The sequence below is a fragment of the Danio aesculapii genome, chromosome 10 (assembly GCF_903798145.1).
Source record: "Danio aesculapii chromosome 10, fDanAes4.1, whole genome shotgun sequence".
NCBI lineage: Eukaryota > Metazoa > Chordata > Actinopteri > Cypriniformes > Danionidae > Danio > Danio aesculapii.
The window spans coordinates 16,007,521-16,032,591 of record NC_079444.1 but is presented as its reverse complement, the minus strand read 5'-3'; the positions used below and the strand labels follow the sequence as shown (position 1 = coordinate 16,032,591).

General features: G+C 37.6%; 1 protein-coding gene across 1 annotated transcript in view; it reads right to left on the bottom strand.

Moving 5' to 3' along the window:
• Nucleotides 1-25,071, bottom strand: part of LOC130236731 (fibrillin-2-like) — a 144,787-nt gene that overhangs the window by 117,697 nt on the left and 2,019 nt on the right. Inside the window, exons 3-8 of the mRNA XM_056467482.1 lie at nucleotides 18,842-18,940; nucleotides 15,726-15,821; nucleotides 10,647-10,742; nucleotides 5,677-5,874; nucleotides 676-801; nucleotides 184-309 (exon numbers count right to left, since the gene is read on the bottom strand). Of these exons, the coding sequence (XP_056323457.1) occupies nucleotides 184-309; nucleotides 676-801; nucleotides 5,677-5,874; nucleotides 10,647-10,742; nucleotides 15,726-15,821; nucleotides 18,842-18,940 (741 nt within the window). The remainder of the gene's footprint in view (nucleotides 1-183; nucleotides 310-675; nucleotides 802-5,676; nucleotides 5,875-10,646; nucleotides 10,743-15,725; nucleotides 15,822-18,841; nucleotides 18,941-25,071) is intronic.

The window sequence follows — 25,071 nt, the reverse complement described above, 5'->3', positions numbered from 1 at the left end:
ATTTTTTCTCTATTTGGAAAGTTGGATTGCAAATTATAGGTTGAGGTGTGAATCTTTATGATGTCTGCCTGAACACAAAATTCATCACATGCCTCAACAAGCTGTCCATGACACTATACAAAGAACACACAAATACAGACCATAAGTACGTAAATGTCTCTGATACAGAGCTTAAAAACTTACCAAGACAGCGAGTCCGGTCTGCAGACAGCACATATCCTGAAGGACACACACAGGAGAAACTGCCCGCTGAATTAATGCAGTGTCCTCCTTCACACGCACGTTCAATGGTGGAGCATTCATCCACATCTAAGAGATTTCACACATTGAAATTTATAATTTATTCTGAAGTACACTTTATTTCCATTTCTAAAGTTGGTTTGTTGTTATTTTTGTCCTACATGGTAGGGGAAAAGCATGGGATAAGTGCCTTTAATGAAAGGGATCAGCTAGAATGTGTGTGATCAAAGGAGAGAAATGTTTCACCTAGACCTCAATTATAACCTTCTGGTCACAAAATAACTGTCATTTCCTTATCATCAGTGAGTAGTGCTCAGACTATTACAGTGATGTTTAATAAATTCCATATTGTCGGGATTATACACTGAAGTCTCAAAATTTTCTTAGTATTTTGTGTCATGTGTACCACTACAGAATGAATTGTATGTTACTTACCCTCGCACTTCAAAATGCTCACATGCTGTTGATAACCGACGGGACACTTGCACTGATATGAACCCAATGTGTTGATGCACTTTCCTCCTTTACACAGGTCAGGGACAGTCTTGCATTCATCAACATCTAACCAAAGAGGAAATATTGCATGTTTATATATCAGCTATTCCATTAAATCAATGTTAAAAAATGTGTTTGCAAAAGTCACACCACATTCTAAGGCAAATGAGTTTAATTATCAAAACCATAAAAAGAATAGCAGATGTTTTAAATTAAAACATTTGTAATTTCATACAGTGAGGTGGGTAAATCCAAAATCAAACCAACAAAACTCAAATAGTAGAGGTGTATCAACTGCCATCTCATTCCAATAATCCAAAATCAATCATCTTGTTAACCGATCATCCTGGTAGAATGACTCTTATTTAAAGTATATAATGCAATAATGTCAACTATGTCAAATGATAAGAAGCAACCACAACACACTCCATAGTTTCAATATTTTGCATATAAAAGTCTTACTCAGTTGTGTTAAATTTATCCATTACATCACATATGCATTAAAATATGATAATAAAATATATTATATATTCTTATGTGATTTAATATGACCTAATTTAAGACTCTACACACACACATACAGTAGGGCCCTATCATACAATCGACGCAATAAGGCACAAAACGTGTATGGCGTGATTTGGTGCTATTTTACGACCAGTGCAACAATAATTTGTTCACGTTTTGGCACCACGTTGTTTAAATAGGAAATCCATTTGCGCCACTTTGTGGACTCTTGGACGTGCTGGTCCAAAAAGGAGGTATGTTAAGGCGCATTCTTGGCGCAGTGCTATTTTGAGCAACTGAAATAGACTGCGTCATTGACCACCTAAAAGCTGGTCCAAAGTCCAGCGCAGAGCTTGTTAGTTATGCACCTATGTAGGTCCAAACGTTTACACATTGGTTAATACACACAGGATGTACAGCAATACACAAATATCTTTACATATGAAAAAAATCTAGGGATTAAAATTTTACAAAAAATATTATTTTCTACATAAATATAAAACCACTACCTCCATGTCTTCTTCATCTCGTGGAGGCTTTTTTCAGTTTATTCATGAAAATTTACATTAGTGTGATATTATTATTAGTATTAGTAGTATTTGTTATATGTTTTAATAAAAACTAGTTTAGATTTGTCCACCTGTCGGGTTTGGGAGACGCATGCATCACCATTTGTGGCTATAGGACGTGTGTTTGGATATAACTCCACACTTTGACCACACTTTGTTATTATTGTTCATTTATTAGTTTGCTGAAAATTAGAACTGAATTTAGAAATAGTTTCGAAACAAATATTTGCGCTTAACAAACCAAATTAAATATGTAGGCTTATGGATGTCTTCAGTAGAGTGAGTTTCCACTGTTTCCTTACTTAACGAAAATAAAGGAGTAAAGTAAAGATTAAAAGTAAGGTAAAAAGTAAGTTAAGAGGTCAAATGGAGGAGGCTCGTTCTTAATCCTTGTGCTGCAGATGGTTTGTTTAACTGTTTTCACGCTAGTGAAGTGTTCAGTTTTTCCACTTACAAAGTCTGCCCCGTAAATAGCAAATGCGTCATGGCACGAAACCATGGCTCAAAACACACCCATAAATAATTAAGAGAATAACAGTGGTGTACTCCTTGCTATACGCCGTATGCCTACTTTTTTCCATAAGCTGTTTGGGTATTACCACTTCTGAGGATCAATAATTGCGCATACCCTCGGTATACTCACTTGTTTTGCTGATTAGACTTCCCTAAATTGCATGTATTCACGTCCCCTTTAACTGTATACCACATTTTTTTTTATTAAACTCGCATCTTAATTTGTTACAATTGGTGCATTTTGTATAAATCGTGCGGTTTTCCGCCCCCTGACGAGCGCAGCAGCTGTGAGAAAATTTCGTGAGTTTGACCACGACAAGTCAACTGAATGATGATGTCTCGCTGAAACGCTTAGGTAAAATTATAAAACAGCATGGGCGTCGCTTTAGCCCTCTTCTATTTATTTATATCTATTCAGCCCCCCCCTAAAAGTTTTGTGATTAGCTCATACTGTACACTACTATCGCCTCAGTCCCCTTTAATTTTGATATGAAAACGGCGGCAGATTTCCCCCGCTCCGTTTTCAGCTAGTTTTATATTTAATCAGAAAATCACAGCTGTGCAGTGCGAGAGCAAACAGTGTGTGTTTATCGAAAGATTGTTATAATATCTGCATATATAGAAACACTTGTATCACTTGTGCCCCAATGGGTCATAGAGGGTTTCCCCATCTACTGTTTTCTCGGCGCTCCCCTCATCATCACAGCTGTTTCCTCCAGCAAAAATGCAGCTCTTAACGAACATTTCGCTATGTTTTTTTTCAAAATTAACTATGAAAATAAAACACATTACAGTGCATGTGGCATTAACTATAGCATACATTCATGCACAGGACTAAACACAGTGACAGAACCACTCTACTCATTTCAACTGCATATCCGATGCATAAACATCACGTGTTGTATCTCATTATTATTTTTCCTATTATGACTTATATTATGATAGTGAAATATATAAAATAGCATGTACATTTTCATGTTCATATTTATGCCATTTTGAATTTATAAAGTGGCCGTTTTATTTATTTAATATATGGAAAAAATTTATTGAATATAGAAAATGATTTGTACTACAGTAAACCGGTATGTTGAGCATATTTGGCTCATTCAGATCTCAATTGGCTTTGCCTGTCTATGAAATACAGTGAAATACTGCTAGTTTGGTATACAACCCTCCCATATTAGTCAAACATTTTTAAGTGTATTATTTTAAATTCTTACTTACACGCGTAACAATATGCGATTTAAAAGGGAAACTACTAGTATATAATAGTGACAGCAGAGGACAGACTCCTAATTGCTTGGTTTAAAACAACAAGCATGTTTAAAGATGTTTAAAGGAACTTATCAAATGTAAAGTAATAAGCCAGTAAAGATAGTAGGTTTCAATATTAAAATGATTAAATAAGCTACATACTGATTTTAGTTTTTTTATTTTAAATTTACAGTATGTCAACAACATACAGTACTTGATATAGCTGTCTTGATTTTTTGTACAGTATTTACATTTTTACAAGTCCCTTTGGAGTTAAACAGTTGGGTTTTACCACAGCGTAATATATTCAGCCAATCTCTGGGTCTGCTGGGGGCACTATTAGCTAAACATAAATCACCGATTAGATTATTAGCATCTCCATTTATAACCAACAAATTATTTTTTTTTTATTTTTTTTTTTTAATGGATAGTTTTTCACAAAAAAAAAAAAAAAAAAAAAATCATCATTTATGCAACCTTTACTTGTTCCAAAACGGTTTGTCTTTTTTTCCTTCTGTTGAACACAAAAGAAGAGGTTTTGAAGAAAGCTGGAAACCTGTAACCATTGACAACATTGACATAGTATTTGTTTTTTCTTTCGTGGAAGTTAATAGTTACAGGTAACTGATGTTAAATAAATATATATATATATAGCTAATGAATCAAAGAAACATTAACTTTTGTCGTTTATTTGCCTACTTTCATTTCAAATTTGGGTTGGGTGCAATAGTACACCACCTTTTTTTTAAGACTACACCACTGGAGAATAAGCACAAACCTGTTAGACCATGTGCTGGGGCACAAACCATATTTTGCCGTCCTTAAATTGTGGATTGGGTCACACCCTTAATGCTTTTGCGCCATGTGCTTTAGACTTTGCGCCTAGATTGTTAAAATAGAGCCCATAGTGAATAAGAATATTGTGTGAAAACAAAAAGTGACAAATAAATAATGGTTATATAAATGTAAGGTAATATTGTAAAGTAATATTAATGTAATTTAAACTCTGAAGTCTTTGGATTGTTGACGGTTTGCTGCCTGCCCTGACCTCTCACCTGTGTTCACGGATTTACCCTTTTGGATTACGCTGGACACTACTGTTTGCCACTATTTGAACATCATGTTTAATAATAAAATTTCTAAACTGCACATGGATCCTCTACTCTGTCGCTCCTGTTCATAACAGTCTACCACTTCATTTAGGAGATTGATGGCCTTCTTAATTTCACAGTCCACATTAAACAGACTCTAATGTTCATGCAGATGTATGGTGAAGAGCATTTTGAGACCAGGAGATTTCATTTTAGATTCCTTTTGTTGTACCATTGGCTGCAGTTTAAGACACTTGTGCTTATATAAAAGCCCCTTTCCATCCAAAAGTCTGCATTTAGTTAGTGAGCCATGCCATGTGGTACCAACACAAAGAAGGAAAAACCTTTTCCCTAAACTTGCACAGCTCTTAAATTCAGTTCAAGAAATGCCTTTAAGATCCAGAGCATAAAAAGGACAGAGGTTTAATCAAGTTCAAGGCCAAAGTCCAAGACATTATTTTCTTGGTCTTTAGCTTATTGGGAGCTCTCAAATTTACTCTAAAATTTCTTAATATGTGTTCCAAAGATGAATGAAGGTCTCATTGGATTGGAAAATGAAGATGATTAATTAATGAAAAAAAAACTTTATTTTTGGTTGAACTAATCCTTTAAGGAAGTAATTTTGTTTTTTATAATCATCTGACTCAAGGCGGTAAGTCCTCATTCATTTTACACTTTGAGACACTGTACGGTCTTATAGTATTACTACAAGTGAAAATAATGAGGTAATTATTTTGTGTTTCAGTTACCTTCAATAAAGTGTCTACCCTCAATCTGCCATTCTCATGGTCCTGACTTGTTAGAATCACTTTAGATTTCAAGAACAAATGTATTTTCTTTCACAGAAATCCCCAATTCAATTCAATTCAATTTAATTCGATTATTAAGATCACATTCATAAAAAAAGAGACCAAAAAAAGTATCTGGCCAGGATTTCTAAATGAAAACATGGCTATACATACATTACTGTGCATTAAACACTGTAACAATGTTATAAAATCAGTGCTGACCTTGGCAGGCTCCTGTGCGGGTGTTTGGGATGAACCCTCTACTGCACGGCAAGTTGATAGGTGGGCACTGCTCACACGAATTACCCCACACTTGACCCACTGTGGCACAGCACAAGGCCTTACTGCACACAAATTCACTGCTCTGACCTGCACACTTCCTGTTGTGCACTTGGATGAAGCATGGGCCTGTCCGGTAGTCTACGATTTACATAAACGAGCAAAAAAATGCACAATTATTATTATTATAAATTATATTATCAGGAAAGTAAGTTTATTGTATATTACAATTATTACATTTGTTGTACATGCACAACTAAATTTTAAATTCATGACAAAAGGCAATTTGAAATCAACTGTCCTTCTAGAATTACAGAACAATACAGAATCCAATACAGCTGATGCACAGAGAGATGCAGACAATAATGCAGTAAAACTCACTTCAGTTAGCAAAAGTGCATGAAGTATAATTTTATGATATACTGATAATATACAGTTAGGTCCATAAATATTAGGACATCAACACAATTCTAACATTTTTGGTTTTATACACCAACACAATGGATTTAAAATGAAATGAAAGATGTGCTTTAACTGCAGACTGTCAGCTTTAATTTGAGGGTATTCACATCCAAACCAGGTGAATGGTGTAAGAATTACAACAGTTTGCATATGTGCAAAAATATTGGGACAGAATAATAATCATAAATCGTTTTAATGCTTGGTTGCAAATCCTTTGCAGTCAATTACAGCCTGGAACGCATAGACATCACACATACATCTACCTCCTGGGGAGTGTTCTAGATCTGTCCAACTGTTGTAAAGGGTTTTTCTTCAACAGGAAAAGAATTCTTTAGTTGTCCACCACAGTTGTTTCTGTGGTCTCCCAGGTCTTTGGTGTTGCTGAGCTCAATGGTGCGTTCCTTCTTTTTAAGAATGTTCCAAAGTTGTTTTGGCCCCGCCTAATGTTTTTGCTATCTCTCTGATTAATTTGTTAGGTTTTTTACCCTAATGATGGCTTGCTTCACTGATAGTGACAGCTCTTTGGATCTCATCTTGAGAGTTGACAGTAGATTCCAAATGCAAATAGCACACTTGAAATGAACTCTGGATCTTTTATCTGCTCTTTGTAATTGGGATAATGAGGGAAAACACACACCTGGCCATGAAACAGCTTAGAAGAAATGTGTCCAACTACTTTTGGTTCCATAACAAGTGGGAGGAACATATGCAAACTTTTAATTTCTACACAGTTTACCTGATTTGGATATAAATACCCTCAAATTAAAGCTGACAGTATGCAGTTAAAGCACATCTTGTTTGTTTAATTTTAAATCCCTTGTGTTTGTGTATAGAGCTAAAAATGTCAGCATTGTTTCAATGTCCCAATATTTATGGACCTAAATGTATAAACTAAATTATGCTGAAGAGAACAGAGTGTTTAATGCAAATGTTTAATGGTCCAAAATAATACAAATAATAAAATAAAATAAATAGGGCATTTTCTGCAAGTAAATAAAAATAATTACACAGCCATGACAACTATTCAGAAGACTATTCCAGAAGATTTTTTTTAAATGATTGTGCCAATTAGTTATTGCAACTTAATAATTTAAGTTAAGTTAACTTATATGGATTGAATGTATTGACAACTTATATATCAAAGTTTTACTTGGCGGAATGTATTAGTCAGCTGAACTCATATATATTAGTTATCCTAACTACTTCAAACATCTGAGCTTTAAATAGCACAAATATGTGTGAATAAAAATGAAAATAATCCATTTTAAAATTGTATTTGTACGAGTTTTGTAATTTTTTTATTTATTTTAACACTTTTATTTATTTGTTTACTTTTGGATGACGTCAGACGATGAAAGTCTTCAGCAGGTTTAGAATTTGATTGTGCTGGTAAAAAATGGCTAAAGCAGGTTGACAAAATTTGAGTGGGTTTGAGATCAGTTGGGATGCTTTGAACTTGAATTTTATGTTAAATATTTAACAAAAACCAATTGTGTGTACCTACTGGTTTTTAGGTGTTTTTTTAAGTTTGGACAGTTTGGGCTAGGAACATTCCAATGTATTTGGCAACACTTACCACCATTTTCTCATTGTAATGTTGTGGTATGTGTTTTTCTCTGAGGTTCTTCTCAGATACCTGCTTCTTTGCATTTGCAGACTTCAAAAAACAGTTTTTAGTATGAAATCAAGCATGGTCCGTTAGTGAGGGTGACACAGTGGCTCAGTGGTTAGCACTGTTGCCTCACAGCAAAAAGTTCACTAAGAAGGTCGCTGGTTCGAGCCCCGGCTGGGTCAGCTGGCATTTCTGTGTGGAGTTTGCATGTTCTCCCTGTGATCGCGTGGGTTTCCTCTAGGTGCTCCGGTTTCCCCGACAAGTCCAAAAACATGTGGTATAGGTGAATTGGGTAAGCTAAATTGTCCATAGTGTCAGTGTGTGAATGAGTGTGTATGGATGTTTCCCAATGATGGGTTGTGTGGCTGGAGGGGCAGCCGCTGCGTAAAACATATGCTGGATAAGTTGACGGTCACTAATCTTAATTACAACAACTTATCTAAGTTAACAAAACTTAGACCACGTTCATTACACTTGTATCGTCAAGTCTTGTATATTTTAAATATTTCCCAATGATGTTTAACGGAACAAGGGATTTTTTTTTTAAATAGTATTTAGTATTTCCTATAATACTCTTTTCATCTGGAGAAAGTCTTTTTTTATTTTAGTTTGTCTGTAATAGAGTCAATATTATTAAATTATTATCAGTGGTGTAGTGGTTAGTGCATCGACACATGCACTCCGGTGCTCACGGTGACCCAAGTTCGATTCCGCCTTGCAGTCCTATGCCGATCTCTCTGCTCCCAAAGCTTTTCTGTCAATACTCTCTACTGTTCTGTTTAATAAAGGTTAAAACCCAGAAAAAAATATTCTAAAAAAAATAAAAAAAATAAAAAATGAAATTTGTTTTTGACTAACTACAGAACAAGCTAGTGGACTTACTTAATTAACCTACCCATTTAACATAGAGTTAAAATTGCACTTTAAGATTAATTCTAGTACCTTGAAAAATAACTAGAAAATATCACATGCTGTCAACATGGCAAAGACGATATAATATAGTTATTAGAAATTATTTATTGAAACTATTCTCTTTGGAAAAAATCTTCTATCCATTGAACAGCACTTAGGAATTATCTAAAAATAATTAAAATTTCACAAAAAAAATTTAACATCACCTTTATATATATAGTTAATTTATAATAATTCCTTACATTTATTTAGTGCTTTTGTAGACACTCAAAGCGATTTACACAATGCGGGGAATCTCCTCATCCACCACCAGTGTGCAGCATCCACCTGGATGACGCGACGGCAGCCGTATTGCGCCAGACCGCACACCACACACCAGCTGTTTGGTGGAGAGGCCAATTATGATATGGGGATATTTAGGAGACCAGTGGGCAAATTTGGCCAGGATGCCGGGGTTAAACCCCTACTCTTTTTTTGAAGGACGTCCTGGCAGCCCTGCTTAGCTTCAGTGTGCGACCATGTGAGAGTTGCAGAGAGCTAGCTGCCAGCGACATGACATGTCTACATGACATGAGAAGATGGGAGATATAAAATAACTAAAATAGTTATTTAAAGTCATGTTTGATCTGAAAATAGATCAAGATTTTGGGGCAGACAAATTAGAACAAAGAAACAAAGTCCAGCCAGGTATTAATGAGAAGCATAACTAAGACTGTTGAAGACTGTTTTACAATCACCGGAAGAATTTTAATAACCCACATTGATCTTTTACCAAGCAAACAAACAAACATGTTTCTTATATTCATGTTTAAAAGAGTCTTAGCAAAGCTGCAGCACATGGAAGGCATCTGGAGAGAAAATAGCTCAGGTAGTCTGAACGGTCCTCTGTAGAGACATGTGTTCTGCATTACACAACCATGAGCTTCCATTTATCATGAGCCACTAGGCTAACTCCTATACATCCTGAAAAACCCTTATCTATTCTTGTTTTAATTTTCTCTGTTTTAGTGTAATTCTAAAAATTTACTAAAAATCTTTTTTTTTGAGAATTTACTAGTAAATTTTACCATAATTCCATTAGTTATAGTTAATCCATTTACTAACTTGAACAAACAATGAACAATACATTTATTATAGTGTTTTTCATATTTTGTTACGTTAATGACAATAAAGTCAATCATAGTTCATGTTATTTCATGTAACAGTACATTAACTAATGTCAACAAGCACCACTTTGGATTTTAATACAATAGTAAATGTTGAACTATGATTAATAAATGAACAAAACATATTGTTGATTCTTAATTCATGTTAAATACATTAACTAACATTAAATAATGAATTATTATTGTAAAGTGTGCCTAAATTACTCAGCAATGAAATAAGTTCATTATTAATGAATGATTTTTATATATAGCTTATTCTCAATTTTCTGCATTTTCTGCAGAAAATGTTGACAAATCTAACCTACCAAATGTTTTCACTGTTGAACTGTACAGGTCATTAGTTATATTATTGTGATTTTCTCAACCCGGTCTCATTGGAAATATGTGCCCAAGGCTACATTTTTGAGAATCGAGAAATATGCACCCTTAACTACATTTTGTTCTAGTCTTGGTTTTCACAAATCCACTAGAGGCCACCGTTTACATTTTTGACAATGTTAAATACGTTGTACCCACCCCAATGTTGTGCAAGTGATACTCCGTCCATATGGAGATAAGGGGTCAGCGGTACCGCCCTGTAGCGTTCATTTTACACAAAAAATGCAGCCATTATGTACCCCGGTTTCTCGGTTCTTAAAAGTAGCGCTGGAAACATTTCCCCAATGATTTTTTCCACACATTACCCTAAATTAACAATTTACATTTACCATACTCCTGACAGTCATAGTGACACTGAAAACTTTGTGATTTGCTGTTTTTACCTCTCTCACATTGTGGTCCAGTGAAGCCGTATACACACGCGCATCTGTTCGCTCCAATGCAGTGTCCACCATTCTGACAGGTTTTCTCACAGACAGCTGAAACAAAACCACCTCCATTAAAACATTACTGTATTCTTGTATTGTATATATGTGACCCCGTTCCACAAAACTGGTCTTATGTTGCACCGGTAAAATGTTGTTATTGGGATATTTGTTTAGTGAAGGTCATGTTCCATGAAGGTATTTTGTAAATTTCCCACTGTAAATGTGTAAAAACTCAATTTTTGATTGATAATATACATGGGTAATAGTTTAACATGCAAGATGCTCTAATTTGGACATCTTTAAACAAGATTTTCTCAGTATTTTGATATATCAAACCCCTGATACCAGATAATATTGTCCTATCCTAACAAAGTATACATCAATTGAAAGCATATTCAATTGACTTTCAGAAAATGCATAAACCTCACCCCATTTATAACTAGTTTTGTGGGCTAAATCACATTAGATCAGGGATTTAAGAGATATAAGTTACATACAATGAATCATTTTAATGATTTAAATTTGAACTTAATTTGAAAATCTAGGTTTATCAGTTATGGCAGACTTACTTCAGAATTGCTGTAAACAAAGGTAAATGTCCATACATTACATGTGTTCTTGCTGTAACCTTGCATTTAAAAGCACTGGCAGAGGGCCATGGCTTTAGAACCAAAATCAAAGAAACTTTTAATACCAACTTAGCGCCAAACAGAAGAGCCAAGAGCTTTGGCCTGCCTTCTATTGTCTATGAGCAAACCCTTGAACTTCTATAGAAACGACTGCATGATTTACATCTGCTGCAATCCTGAAACCCCATGAAAGCCTTCCGAGGTCTGGTATGATTACAGTTTATGAAAGACCTGAAGATCTTTCAGAATATAACTATGTTGCATTAGTGATCAAATCTGATTTTTTTTATTCTCATATCAGATTTTTTTGCAAAGCTGTTCACATAGTTGTTTTAAAGGGGTGGTCCACTACAATATTATATTTTAAACTTTAGTTGAAATGTAATGTAGCTGTGTGAACATAAACAACATCTCTAAACGTAATATGCTCAAAGTTCAATGCACAGGGAGACAAAGTTTGGGGACTACAAAATAAATACATCTGGGCCAGTGAGATCTTAAGGGCTTCTGGTAACACGCATTCTCCACGTGCACACACCCTGCGCAGCGAAGGGGTGTGATCAAAGGCACTGTAATGTTATAGCAGAGAAAGTTAAAATGCCCTCTAACGCAGATACTGTATTTCCACAGATCTCGATCTGTTTCAGTATTTGGGCTTCCAATCGACATGACACAAACAGAGAAGTGCTAACGTTTTAATTTTAATTATGTTCCAGAGAATTAAAAAATATATATAGCTTCCATTTGACAAAAGACAGCTTCTAGAATCTCTCCCAGTGCTGGATTCGGTTAAAACTCCTCCAACCGACGAAGCTGTGGATAAGCTGTGAACCACAACCTGTAAGCATTTTTATATGTTAAAATTGATCAACTAATGTTACATGCACAGTTTCTTGTCAGATTTTTTTTTATATAGAGACTAGGCATGAAGTTTAGCTGTGTGCTCTTTATTTTTCTGTCCGATTAAAAGCAGCTGATGCTGCTAACAGCTGCTATGACTGACAGTATCTACACAGCGCAAAAGTGCTCGCTTGTAGGGGCGTGACGTGGTGACATGGAGCCAATCATTTATGTTAGATGACCAATCAGAGCCTTTTAAGGGCAGGCCTTTTACAGGAACTAGGATATATGACAGTCATTTTCATGTTAGCTAAGTAGCTGTATATAATCAAAGTAAGACATATAAAAAATAATGTGGCTTTCTACAAGTGAAGAATGAGCACACACTGCTTTGCATCAACAACGCCTTAAAAATACACTGTGGACCACCCCTTTAAATGGCCAAAATCAGATTTTTAAATTAAACATATCATGGTCCTAAACTGACACATATGTACAAAATACAAGCAGACAGTTACATATAAAATGTGTAATATGAATTAAGCACATTGTTTAATGTTTTAATTAAACAAAAAAAATAAAATCAACCTAAGTGCTATTATTTTAAGGCCAAACAATGATGTGTGAAAATCTGAGAAGAACAAAAATACTTGGAATTGTAATCAAAGCACAATACTCTGTGGATGCTAAGTAACGAATAAACACTAAAACAGCAGGTATCGTGTGAAGAATACCAAGAGTTTAACATCGTTTCAAATCTAGGCTCAAAAAGAAGCAGCAATGGAAGCATTACAAATTTGTAGGCCATGGATCGGGAGATCTGCAGAGGTTATACTGTAGGACAAAGTAAGTAAGTAAAGATTTATTTACATAGCACCTTTTCCAGACATTAAGTCACAAAGTGCTTTACAATAAGAGAAAACAAGTAAAAGAACACATGACAATAAAATAAAACATGTTAAAACATATTAAAAATAATTAAAAATCCAAATACAGAAACACTAACACTGTTAATTAAAAGCTTATCCAAAAAGATGCGTCTTTAAATGCTTTTTAAAAAGTTCAACGGATCCCAGAGTTCTCAGTGCTATCGTGAGAGAGTTCCAGAGCCGTGGGGCCACCACACAGAAGGCACGGTCACCTTTAGTCTTAAGACGAGTTCTGGGAATGGCTGAAAGGTCTTTGCCAGAAGACCTCAGAGACCGGCTGCATGAGTGACTGCTTAAAAGATTTTGAACATACAGGGGTGCTTGACCATGCAGAGCTCTATATGTAATGATCAGAATCTTAAAATTTACTCTAAAACGAATAGGAAGCCCGTTAAGTGCCTTAAGCACAGGTGTAATGTGTGATCTCCTACTGGTGTTGGTTAAAAGCCTCGCCGCTGCATTCTGCACAACTTGCAATCGATCGATGGTGGTTTTGTTCAGACAAGTGAACAGAACATTACAATAATCCAATCTAGAAGAGATGAAGGCATGGACAAGCATCTCCATCTCTTCCTTTGACACAATGTCTCTTATTTTTGCAATGTTCCTCAGGTGAAAGAAGCATGTACGAACAATAGATTTAACATGGCTATTAAAATACAGAGCTCGATCAAAAATTACACCAAGATTTCTAATATCACTGCAATTTGAAGATGACAAGCCACCCAAAACGTGCCTGATCATTGGGGTGATGCTATCTGGAGCAAAAATGTACTTTTATGTTTTATCAGGATTCAGTTGCAGAAAATTGTCTGCCATCCATTTGTTAATGGAGACTAAACAATCCTGCAAGAGAGACAGTTTGTCCAGCCTGTCATGGCTAAAAGAAAAATATAACTGTACATCATCTGCATAGCAGTGGTAAGATATACCTTTAAAACTACCAAGAATCTTGCTGAGAGGGAGCATATATAGATTAAAAAGAAGAGGGCCTAGGACAGAACCTTGAGGCACACCACAGGACAGAGGAACAGAGTCTGACATATGAGTTCCTATGGACACAGAAAAACTCCTGTCAGCAAGATCAAAGCAAGACCAACTCAGAGCTGACCCAGTAATGCCCACAAGAGAATGCAGCCTCTTAATTAAAGTGCAGTGATCGACAGTAACAAAAGCTGCACTAAGATCCAGCAAAACCAGCACAGAACATTCACCTGCATCGGCAGCCATCTAAATATCATTAGAGACCCTAAGAAGGGCAGTTTCTGTGGAGTGATGCTTACGGAAACCAGACTGAAATTTATCAAAGATATTATGAGCCTCCAAAACAGTATTCAGCTGCATGGCGACAATTCTTTCTAAAACGTTTGAAATAAAAGGCAATTTAGATATAGGCCTGTAGTTGCTAAGTGAAGCAGGATCAAGATTACTCTTTTTCAAGAGTGGCTGAATAACAGCATGTTTAAAACACAAAGATTTAAAACTGAAACTAAACAAGGGCTAATAAAAGCGATTGATTTTGAAATCAGCGATGCAGGTAAAATATCTGCAGGGCTTTGGGATAACTTCATCACACCCATTAACTCCATTAAATCATTTAGTGTAATGGGGGAAAAAGAGTCCAGAATTGGAGGGCTGTGATTTGTAACACTATAAGGGGCAGCTGATGGCACAATGCTTGCTCTGACAGCATTCACCTTGTTGACAAAATGAAACAGAAAGCGATTACAATCCTCATTCGAAAACACTGGTATAACAGAAGTAGCAGGAGGAGACACAATATTGTTAATAGTCTCAAACAGAGTTTTAGGATTTCTTTTGTTGGCTAATATCAATTTCTTAAAATAAGACGTTCTAGCCACCTTGATCATCCCATTTAGAGTGAACATGAGTTCTTTAAGACGCAGCCGATGTACTTGATGCTGTGTCACTTTCCATAAGCGCTCAGTTTTCCGACATACACGTCTCAAACTGCGAATGGCATCATTTATCCATGGGGATGTATTAACGGCTGAAATCTTACTGACCTTAAGTGGAGCCACATTGTCTAGTAACATAGTGCGATGATCATTAAATGACTGTAATGAAGCGTCAATGTCATTTGAAACATCAACCGCACTTGAATAAAAAATGGCTGAGAAATTCTCGACAGCAAGCTGGTCAATGCTGCGAGAGCAGGACACCCGTTTGATCGGGCAGGCCACAATGTCAACAGCAAGATCAAATAAAATACATTTGTGGTCGCTAATAAATACATCATCGATGGATACAGAGCCAATGTTTAGACCGTGAGAGAAAACTAAATCGAGAGTGTGACCCTTACAGTGCATAGGACCAAGGACATGTTGAATAAAGTTAAAAGACTTCATAATATCAGAAAACTCAGAAGCCACTTTACAAGCATCATTATCAACGTGAATAGTAAAATCGCCGACAATAACAACTCTGTTCAGCTTAATAATTGACGAGAGAAAATCTGTAAACTCACTGAAGATACTGGATCCTGGATGTATTTTTTTTTCTCTTTTTTTGCATTATTGGGCAATAAGTGACAACATGAAAAAAAGAAATTCTACTCAGACAAAGGTTACCAACACAATATACAGTAAGGCTGCAAGCAGAAGCCATATACTTACGTTGTCCACAAAAGCTTCCTGTATATCCCTTTGGACACTGGCAATGGTCTTCTTCACACACCCCTCCATTCATACACCTTATATTGCATTGTTTGGCTTTAGAGAGCAAAACAGAAAGAAAAAATATAATCAGTGGTTTGATGTGGTGGTTCATGTTAAAATTGGTTAGGATATTGTCCAAGACAGAGCCAATAAATCTGCAAGAGTGTTTGGTCTGTAAAATATCTGCTGTGTACAATGCCCTTATACAGTAAATGCTTTTAAAAGGTCTGTTATATAAATATTTTAAATTTGAAACATCTTACAAACATATATGAAAGATCTATTTATTGCTCTAATCAATATGTCTCACAAATGTAAACACAAACATCAAACAGATGTCTCCAATGCACATGTGCTATCAGGGCTTACCTGTCACCTGTGTTGAGTGAGTTACTTCAAAAAGTCATTAATTTCTAATTTTCAATATTATACTATAATTTTTGGATTTCATTATTAATATGCTATATTAAAATTATCGAAGTAATGCACTTTCTCCTGTTCTCTGATTGATTACTTCAAACTCGGCGCAAAAACAGCCTCATCGCATCTGCAACTAGACTGACGTGTGCTGTTCATTCACAAACTATGCGTGAAGTGAAAGTATCTCTTTGTGTATTTTTTGTGAACTATCTAATTTGCCCGCAAAGTTGTCCAAATTAATGTCCTGTGAGTGTTTTATAACGAACGCGCGTCCATACAGGAGGATCTAGCGAGGCTCAATGGTGTTTCTGCCATAGAATGTAAAATAAATCTCCTAATAATATCCAGCTGCAAACTCAACCGCTATAGAATCTGGCTAGCCTTTTTTTACGTTTAAAATATAATACATCATTTGTATCAAGGCACACAATATTTGAGTAATTACACCATATTTGATTTATAGTCATTTTGAGAGGTTTAGTGGATTCATGGTTTCTTTAGCATGTGAAATGTTTGGTCACATGTAACCTTATAATCTAATTATTATGCATTCTGAACGCAATTACAATTACTTTATACCACATATATAGTCATGAACGAATTTCTCACTCAGTATATTTGTATAACAAAAAAATACAATTACTCTGCTTCTCTGAAGTTATATATACAGAATGAACGTATATACAGTACATAGGTACATACATTATAAGGTTTTTTCTGTATAAAACTAGATTACATACAGTAGGTACAGAAAGTATTCAGACCACCTTAAGTTTTTCACTCTTTGTTAAATTACAGCCATTTGCTAAAATCATTTAAATTATTTTTTTCCTCATTAATATACACACAGCACCCCGTATTGACACAAATTAACAGTTGTTGACATTTTTGCAGATTTATTAAAAAGAAAAACTGAATATTATTGAAATATTATAAAACTAAAATATATAGCCACATATATTGCTGTGGCGATATATTTATTTAGGTACATATATTTAACTCAGGTACTGTCCATTTCTTCTGATCATCTTTGAGATGGTTCTACACCTGCATTTGAGTCCAGCTGTGTTTAATTATACTGATTAGACTTGATTAAAGGGGTGGGATGAAACATGATGATTAGATGTTAAAAAAGCAAGCAATTGCTTCATATTTTAAATTTCTGTACAATGAGGCCATGTTTTAATCTTCAATTGATCTCACGCAGTCACGTGAAGCGATTTCACAGGTCAGAGTTCACCAAGCTTGAACTTTGAAATGCAGCAAACTGCGAAACTTGTCGCACGAGTTTGCTTTTCCGGTCTGCATGTGTATGGATGGAAGTCTATCAGGTGAAAAGTGCAGTGTGACCACGGCTTTTCAGCTCACAATGCATGTCAGAGCAAATGAGAATCATGAGGTCAAAGGAATTGCCTGAAGAGCTCAGAGACAGAATTGTGGCTAGGCACAGATCTGGCCAAGGTTACAAAAAAATTTCTGCTCCACTTAAGAGCACAAGAGCACAGTGCAATTCCAAAGAGCACATAATCCTTAAACGAAAGATGTTTGGGACGACCAGAACTTGCTAGAGCTGGCTGTCTGGCCAAACTGAATTATCAGGGGGAAGAACCTTGATGAGAGATATAAAGAAGAACCCAAAGATCACTGGCTGAGCTCCAAAGATGTAGTCGAGAGATGGGAGAGGTTGTAGAAAGTCTACCAACACTGTAGCCCTCCACCAGCCGGGGCTTTATAGCACAACGGAAGCCTCTCCTCAATGCAAGACACATGAAAGCCCACATGGAGTTTGCTAAAATGATGAGAAATAAGTTTTTCTGGTCTGATGATGAGACAAATATAGAACTTTTTGGCCTTAATTCTAAGCGGTATGCGTGGAGAAAACCAGACACTGCTCATCACCTGTCCAATATGGTCCCAACAGTGAAGCATGGTGGTACCAGCATGACGCTGTGGGGGTGTTTTTCAGCTGCAGGGACAAGACAAATGGTTGCAATCGAGGGAAAGATGAATGAGCTGTGTGCTTAAGATAATTGTCTTGTTGGAAGGTAAATCCTTGGCCTAGTCTGAGGTCCTGATATGTACAAGGATTTACCTTCCAACAAGACAATTATCCTAAGCACACAGCTAAAATAATGAAGGAGTGGCTTCACAACAACTCTGTGACTGTTATTGAATGGATCAGCCAGAGCCCTGATTTAAACCCAATTGAGCATCTCTAGAGAGACCTAAAATTACTGTCCACTAACATTTACCATCCAACCTGACAGAACTGGAGGAAGGAGGAATGGCAGAGGAAGTCCAAATCCAGCTGTGAAAAACTTGATGCATCTTTCTAATAAAGACTCATGGCTGTGTTTGGTCAAAAGGGTGCTTCTACTAAATACTGAGCAAAGAGTCTGAATACTCAGAACCATGTGATATTTCAGTTTTTCTTTTTTAATAAATCTGCAAAAATGTCAAAAAAAAAATAAATCTGTTTTTCTGTTAATATGGGATGCTGTGTGTACATTAATGAGGAACAAATGAACTTAAATGACTTTAGTAAATGTCATCTAAAGTTTACAATATAACAAAGAGTGAAAATTTTAAGGGGGTCTGAATACTTTCTTTACCTACTGTATCTGCTAAATAAACAGCATAATGACAAAACATACATGATTTAGTGAAACAGGTTGTAGCTGTTTGTCCACCAGGACATGTACACATGTTAGGTCTGGAGCAGAAACCATCACCACAGTTACTCCGGCAAATAGCTGCAATAAAGAGCATGAAAAAATAGTAACCGAACATGTCACTGCAATTAACAAACATTGTAAAGTCATTTTCTTTTAAATAGTTTAGCAAATGTATGAAGTCAGTTGACCTCAAGTTCGCCAGGGTTTAGTATAGGAGTATAGGAACATAAGTGTAGATACATCGCATAAATTCAACATCTACTAACCACTACTGAACACTTTAGTGATTGTGTGCATTGTTAGTACTTGAGTTATTAGAATAAAATTTTACTTTAGCCATTCAAATGGTCTGATAGGCATGGGCCGGTATAAGATTCTGATGGTATGAAAATCACAAACAAAATGAAAAAAAAAAAAAAAACTCACACATACCTAAGGAACGGTACAGCAGAAAAGTTTGGCGATTTTAAAACCTTGACTTTTTCAAACGGCGGTATACCTTAAAAATGGTTATCGTCCCATGCCTATTGTCTAATCAGGTTAAAAACCTTATATTTTTAATTAAAAAAATTATGTTTAATTTATTTGGAGTCTTTATATATATTATTTCACCTCAACACAGACAATATAAATTCACAAGTTATAAATCATAACTCTGTACTTTTTTAAGACACTTCCTGAGCGCACCATGTCATTATTGAACACCTGCTAAATACCAAATAGAATGAAAAAGGAAATGAGAAACAACAAAAACAGAAAGATAGACTATCTACACTATTAACTGCAAATAAATCAGAATCAGAATCAGAATCAGAATCAGAATCAGTTTTATTGCCAAGTGTGCTTCACACACACAAGGAATTTGTTTTGGCTACAGAAGCTTCCAGTGTACATAAAGTGACAAGTGACAACACAAAATAATCTGAAAAAATAAAATAATAATAATAATAAAAATGATGAACATTAAACAGATGCGGTTAGTGAAGAAACGTGGATGTTGAGTTGTATGTACAGATTGTTATAAATATACAGGTTATAAGGTGCTGTGTACAAGTGCGAATGTAGAAAGTATTGCATTGTATATTGATATAAGGTGCTGTGTACAAGTGCGTATGAGAAAGTATTGCACATATTTATTGCACAGTAGGGGAATATTTAACTGTTCATAAGGTAGACAGCCTGAGGAAAGAAACTTTTCCTGTGTCTGGCTGTTTTTGTGCTCGGTGCTCTGAAGCGCCGACCAGACGGTAACAGTTCGAACAGGTAGTGTGCTGGGTGTGAGGCGTCCAGAGTGATTTTGCGAGCCCTTTTACTCACTCTGGAAGAGTACAGTTCTTGAAGTGTAGGAAGGGTAGAGCCAGTGATTCGTTCAGCAGTCCGGACTATTCGCTGTAGTCTACGGAGGTCAGTTTTGGCAGCTGAGCCGAACCAGACGGTGATTGAAGTGCAGAGGATGGATTGGATGACAGCTGAGTAGAACTGTACGAGCAGCTCCTGTGGCAGGTTGAACTTCCTCAGCTGACGAAGGAAGTACAGTCTCTGCTGGGCTTTCTTCACAATAGAGTCTATATGAGTGTCCCACTTCAGATCCTGAGAGATGGTGGTGCCCAGGAACCTGAATGACTCTACTGCAGCCACAGTGCTGTTCATGATGGTGAGTGGGGGGAGTGCAGGGGGGTTTCTCCTGAAGTCCACTATCATCTCCACTGTTTTGAGCGTGTTCAGCTCCAGGTTGTTGTATCTGCACCATAACGCCAGCCGCTCCACCTCCTGTCTGTATGCAGACTCGTCACCGTTCTGGATGAGGCCGATAACAGTAGTGTCGTCTGCAAACTTAATGAGTTTGATGGAGGGGTCTTTTGCAGTGCAGTCGTTGGTGTACAGGGAGAAGAGCAGTGGAGAAAGAACACATCCCTGGGGGGCACCAGTGCTGATGGTGCGGCTGTCGGATGTGATTTTGCCCATTCTGACTAGCTGCTGTCTATCTGTCAGAAAGCTGGTGATCCATTGACAGACAGAGCTAGGAACAGAGAGCTGGGCCAGTTTGTACTCAAGCAGTGATGGGACGATGGTGTTAAAGGCAGAACTGAAGTCCACAAACAGAATCCTTGCGTAGTTCCCTGGTTTGTCCAGATGTTGTAGGGTATAATGCAGTCCCATGTTGACTGCATCATCCACAGACCGGTTTGCTCTATAGGCGAACTGCAGGGGGTCCAGCAGGGGTCCAGTGATGTCCTTCAGATATGCTAGCACCAGTCTTTCGAATGACTTCATGGCCACAGATGTTAAGGCCACAGGTCTGTAGTCATTGAGTCCTGTGATCTTTGGCTTCTTTGGGATTGGGATGATGGTGGAGCGCTTAAAGCAGGATGGAACTTTGCGCTGTTCCAGTGATCTATTGAAGATATGGGAGAAAATGGGAGCCAGCTGGTCAGCGCAGGTTCTCAGACAGGCTGGTGAGACACCATCTGGCCCTGGTGCTTTCCTTCTCTTCTGTTTATTGAAGATCTGACGCACATTTTCCTCACTGATCTGAAGAGCAGGGGGGGAGAGGAAGATGGCTGGAGGTGTTGATGGCTGTGTAGGGCGATGGTCCGGGCTGTGTTGATGTGGTGTTGATGGCTGTGTAGGGAGATGGTCCGGGTGGGTGTGAGGTGTCTGGTCATAGGTGTCAAACCTACAGTAGAACATATTCAGCTCGTTTGCGATATGTTTATTGCTGTCGATACTGGGGGACGGTGTCTTGTAATTAGTGAAATCTTTTAAGCCTCTCCACACTGATGCAGGGTCGTTAGCTGAAAACTGGTTTTGCAGCTTTTTGGCATAGCTTTTCTTAGCCACACCAATCTCCTTTGTCAATGTGTTCCTGGCCCGATTGTACAGGATCCTGTCACCACTCCTGTAAGCATCCTCTTTGGCCTGACGAAGCTGTCTGAGTTTTGGTGTGAACCATGGTTTATCATTGTTAAATGACAAGTAGGTCCTGGTAGGGATGCATAACTCTTCACAGAAACTGATGTATGATGTTACAGTCTCTGTGAGCTCGTCCAGATCTGTGGCTGCAGCTTCAAAAACATCCCAGTCAGTGCATTCAAAACAGGCTTGTAAGACCTGCTCTGTGTCGTTGGTCCATCTCTTGACAGTCCTTAATACTGGCTTAGTAGTTTTAAGTTTTTGCCTGTAAGTTGGTATAAGATGAACCAGGCAGTGATCGGAGAGTCCTAGAGCTGCTCTGGCGACGGAGCGATATGCATCCTTTATTGTGGTGTAGCAATGGTCCAAAATTTTATTGCCTCTGGTGGGGCATGTAATGTGCTGTTTGAATTTAGGCAGCTCATGTGTGAGTTTTGCCTGATTAAAGTCCCCAAGTATGATAAAAGCAGAGTCCGGGTGTTGTTGTTCTGTCTCTGTGATCAGATCAGTCAGCTGTTGCAGCGCAGTACTCACGTGTGCTTGCGGTGGAATGTAAACACAGACGAGAATGAACGAGGAAAACTCTCTTGGTGAATAAAACGGCTTACAGTTAATGAAAAGCACTTCCACATCAGGACAGCACATCTTCTTTAACACAGTTACATCCGTACACCACCTTCTGTTGATGTAAAAGCATGTCCCACCACCGCGCGTTTTGCCCGTTGACTCCGTATCGCGATCTGCTCTGTACAGCTGAAAGTCCGGTAGGTTTAATGCGCTGTCCGGAATGGATTCGTTAAGCCAGGTTTCCGTGAAACACAGGACAGCAGAGTTGTTAAAGTTCTTGTTTTTGCATGTGAGCAGAAGTAGTTCGTCCATTTTGTTAGGAAGAGAGCGGAGATTCGCCAGGTGAATGCTGGGCAGCGCCGTTCTGAAGCCGCGCTGTCTTAGCCTGACGAGCGCGCCGGCTCGCTTCCCACGCTTGCGCGTCTTGTAGCGTTTCCACAATGCGGCTGCTCCGCCGACCACAATGTTCCGCAAAACGCCACAAAAATCAAAATCCAGTTCTTGATTAGTTGGTGTGCACTGCCGAATGTTCAGCAGCTCGTCCCTGGTGTAACTGATCGTGTTTGACAAACATAAAACAGGACAGACTAACAAAAACAGTACAAACACTGGCGAGCCCCACGCCGAAGCGGCCATCCGCGGCGCCATCTTGGTGAGGTATCTGTTAAACTGTTTGTCCAGTTTTAATCAACCTATCTGCATTAAGCGTGTTGGTAATAAGGTTGGCATCTCAACATATGAATGTAAACAGTTTTTAAATAAAGGTTTTTATTATTAAGGGAAAACAAAAAACTAAATTCTATAGCCCTGTGTGAAAAGGTGTTTGCCCTGATTGAATAACCGATTGGGGCACCCTTAGCAGCAATAACAGGAATCAAGCATTTCTGTAACCTCCCAAATGCATTTTTGTGCATTGCTGGTACCTGAAATAGCAAAGTCGCGTAAAGGAGGCCGAGCCTTCTCATTTATGGCTCCTAAATTCTGGAATAGCCTTCCTGATAATGTCCGAGGCTTATACACACTCTCGCAGTTCGAAACTAGATCAAAGCCCTATCTTTTTAGTAAAACATACACTCAATGCATCACATGGTATGTTTCATGAATGTGCTCTACGCAGGTTTTTGCATCTCGTTTATATACACTATGAACAGCAGCTACGCTAATTATTCTCTATTTCCACCTGGGGATACTCATCCTGAGGCCCCCAGAAATTATGCATTGCCACTGATGCAATCAAGACCTGCGCAGAGATGACCCCAAGGTTTCCATAATTCCGGACCAGGCCATATCCTGAGCAGCTGCTGTGGTGGTCATAGAGGAGTGGAGAGCATGAGATTCCTGTGAGGCTCTTAGCATTCTTCAGCCCCCGGAGCCTAGACTGCAGATTTTTCTCTCAAGGTTTTTTTAATCCTTCAATTTTGCCAATTGGTGAAGTTTTTTCCTCATCCCTGTTGTCACTGGCTTGCATGGTTCAGGACTTGTAGAGCTGCGCATAGATGGATTTGCTCTTCAGTGTTTGAACTCTCAGCAGTGAATATTAAACCATACTGAATTGAACTAAACTAAACTAAAGTTAAACTCTGAAAACTGGATTGACACTGTTTCAATTCACTATGATCTTCTAAGTGAAGCTGCTTTGACACAATCTACATTGTAAAAGCGCTATAGAAATAAAGATGAATTGAATTTAATTGAATTGGATTTGATAACTTGCAATGAGTCTGTTACATCGCTGTGTATCCCACTCATATATGTAATTCAGCCACATTAGAGGGTTTTCAAGCATGAACCAGCTTTTTAAGGTCATGCCACAGCATCTCAATAAGATTCAGATCAATACTTTGACTAGGCCACTCCCAAGTCATTCTGTTTTTCTTCAGCCATTCACAAGTGGACTTGCTGGTGTGCGTTTGGATCATTGTCCTGTTGCAGAATTTATGGTTTCCAATTATCTTTCCAAATGTCTTCCAGGTCCTGAAGCAGCAAAACAGCTCCAGACCATCACTATGTCATTACCACATTTTTACTGTTGATATTATGTTCTTTTTCTGAAATGCAGTGTTACTTTTACGTCACACATAATGGGATGAACACCATCCAAAAAGTTCAACTTTTGACTCATCAGTATTTTTCCAAAATCTTGGGAATCTTCAAGGTCACAAAACTGTCTCAAAAAACTGAGAAAAACTTTATTTTCTTTTTGCTCAGCAGTGGCTTTTACCTTGGAACTTCACCTTTTTGCCATGCAAACCATTTTTGCCCAATCTCTTTCTTATAGTGGAGTCATGAACTCCTTAACTGAGGCAAGAGAGGCCTGAAGTTCTTTTGATGTTGTTGTGGGGACTTTTGAAACCTCGTGGATGAGTTGTCATTGCACTCCTGGGGTTAATATTGGTCTGATGGACACTATTTGTAGATAATGTCTCTCACTGTGATTCGCTGTAATCCCAAAGCTTTAGAAAAGGCTTTATAATCTTTTCCAGACTGGTAGATTATTTTTTTTCTCATTTGTTATTGAATTTCTTTGGATCTCTGCAGGGGTGCCATGGTGGCACAGTGAGTAGTGCTGTTGCCTCACAGCAAGAAGGTCACTGGTTCGAGTCTCGGCTGGGTCAGTTAGCATTTCTGTGTGGAGTTTGCATGTTCTCCCCGCGTTCGCGTGGGTTTCCTCCAGGTGCTCCGGTTTCCCCCACAAGTCCAAAAACATCTGCTATCGGTGAATTGGGTAC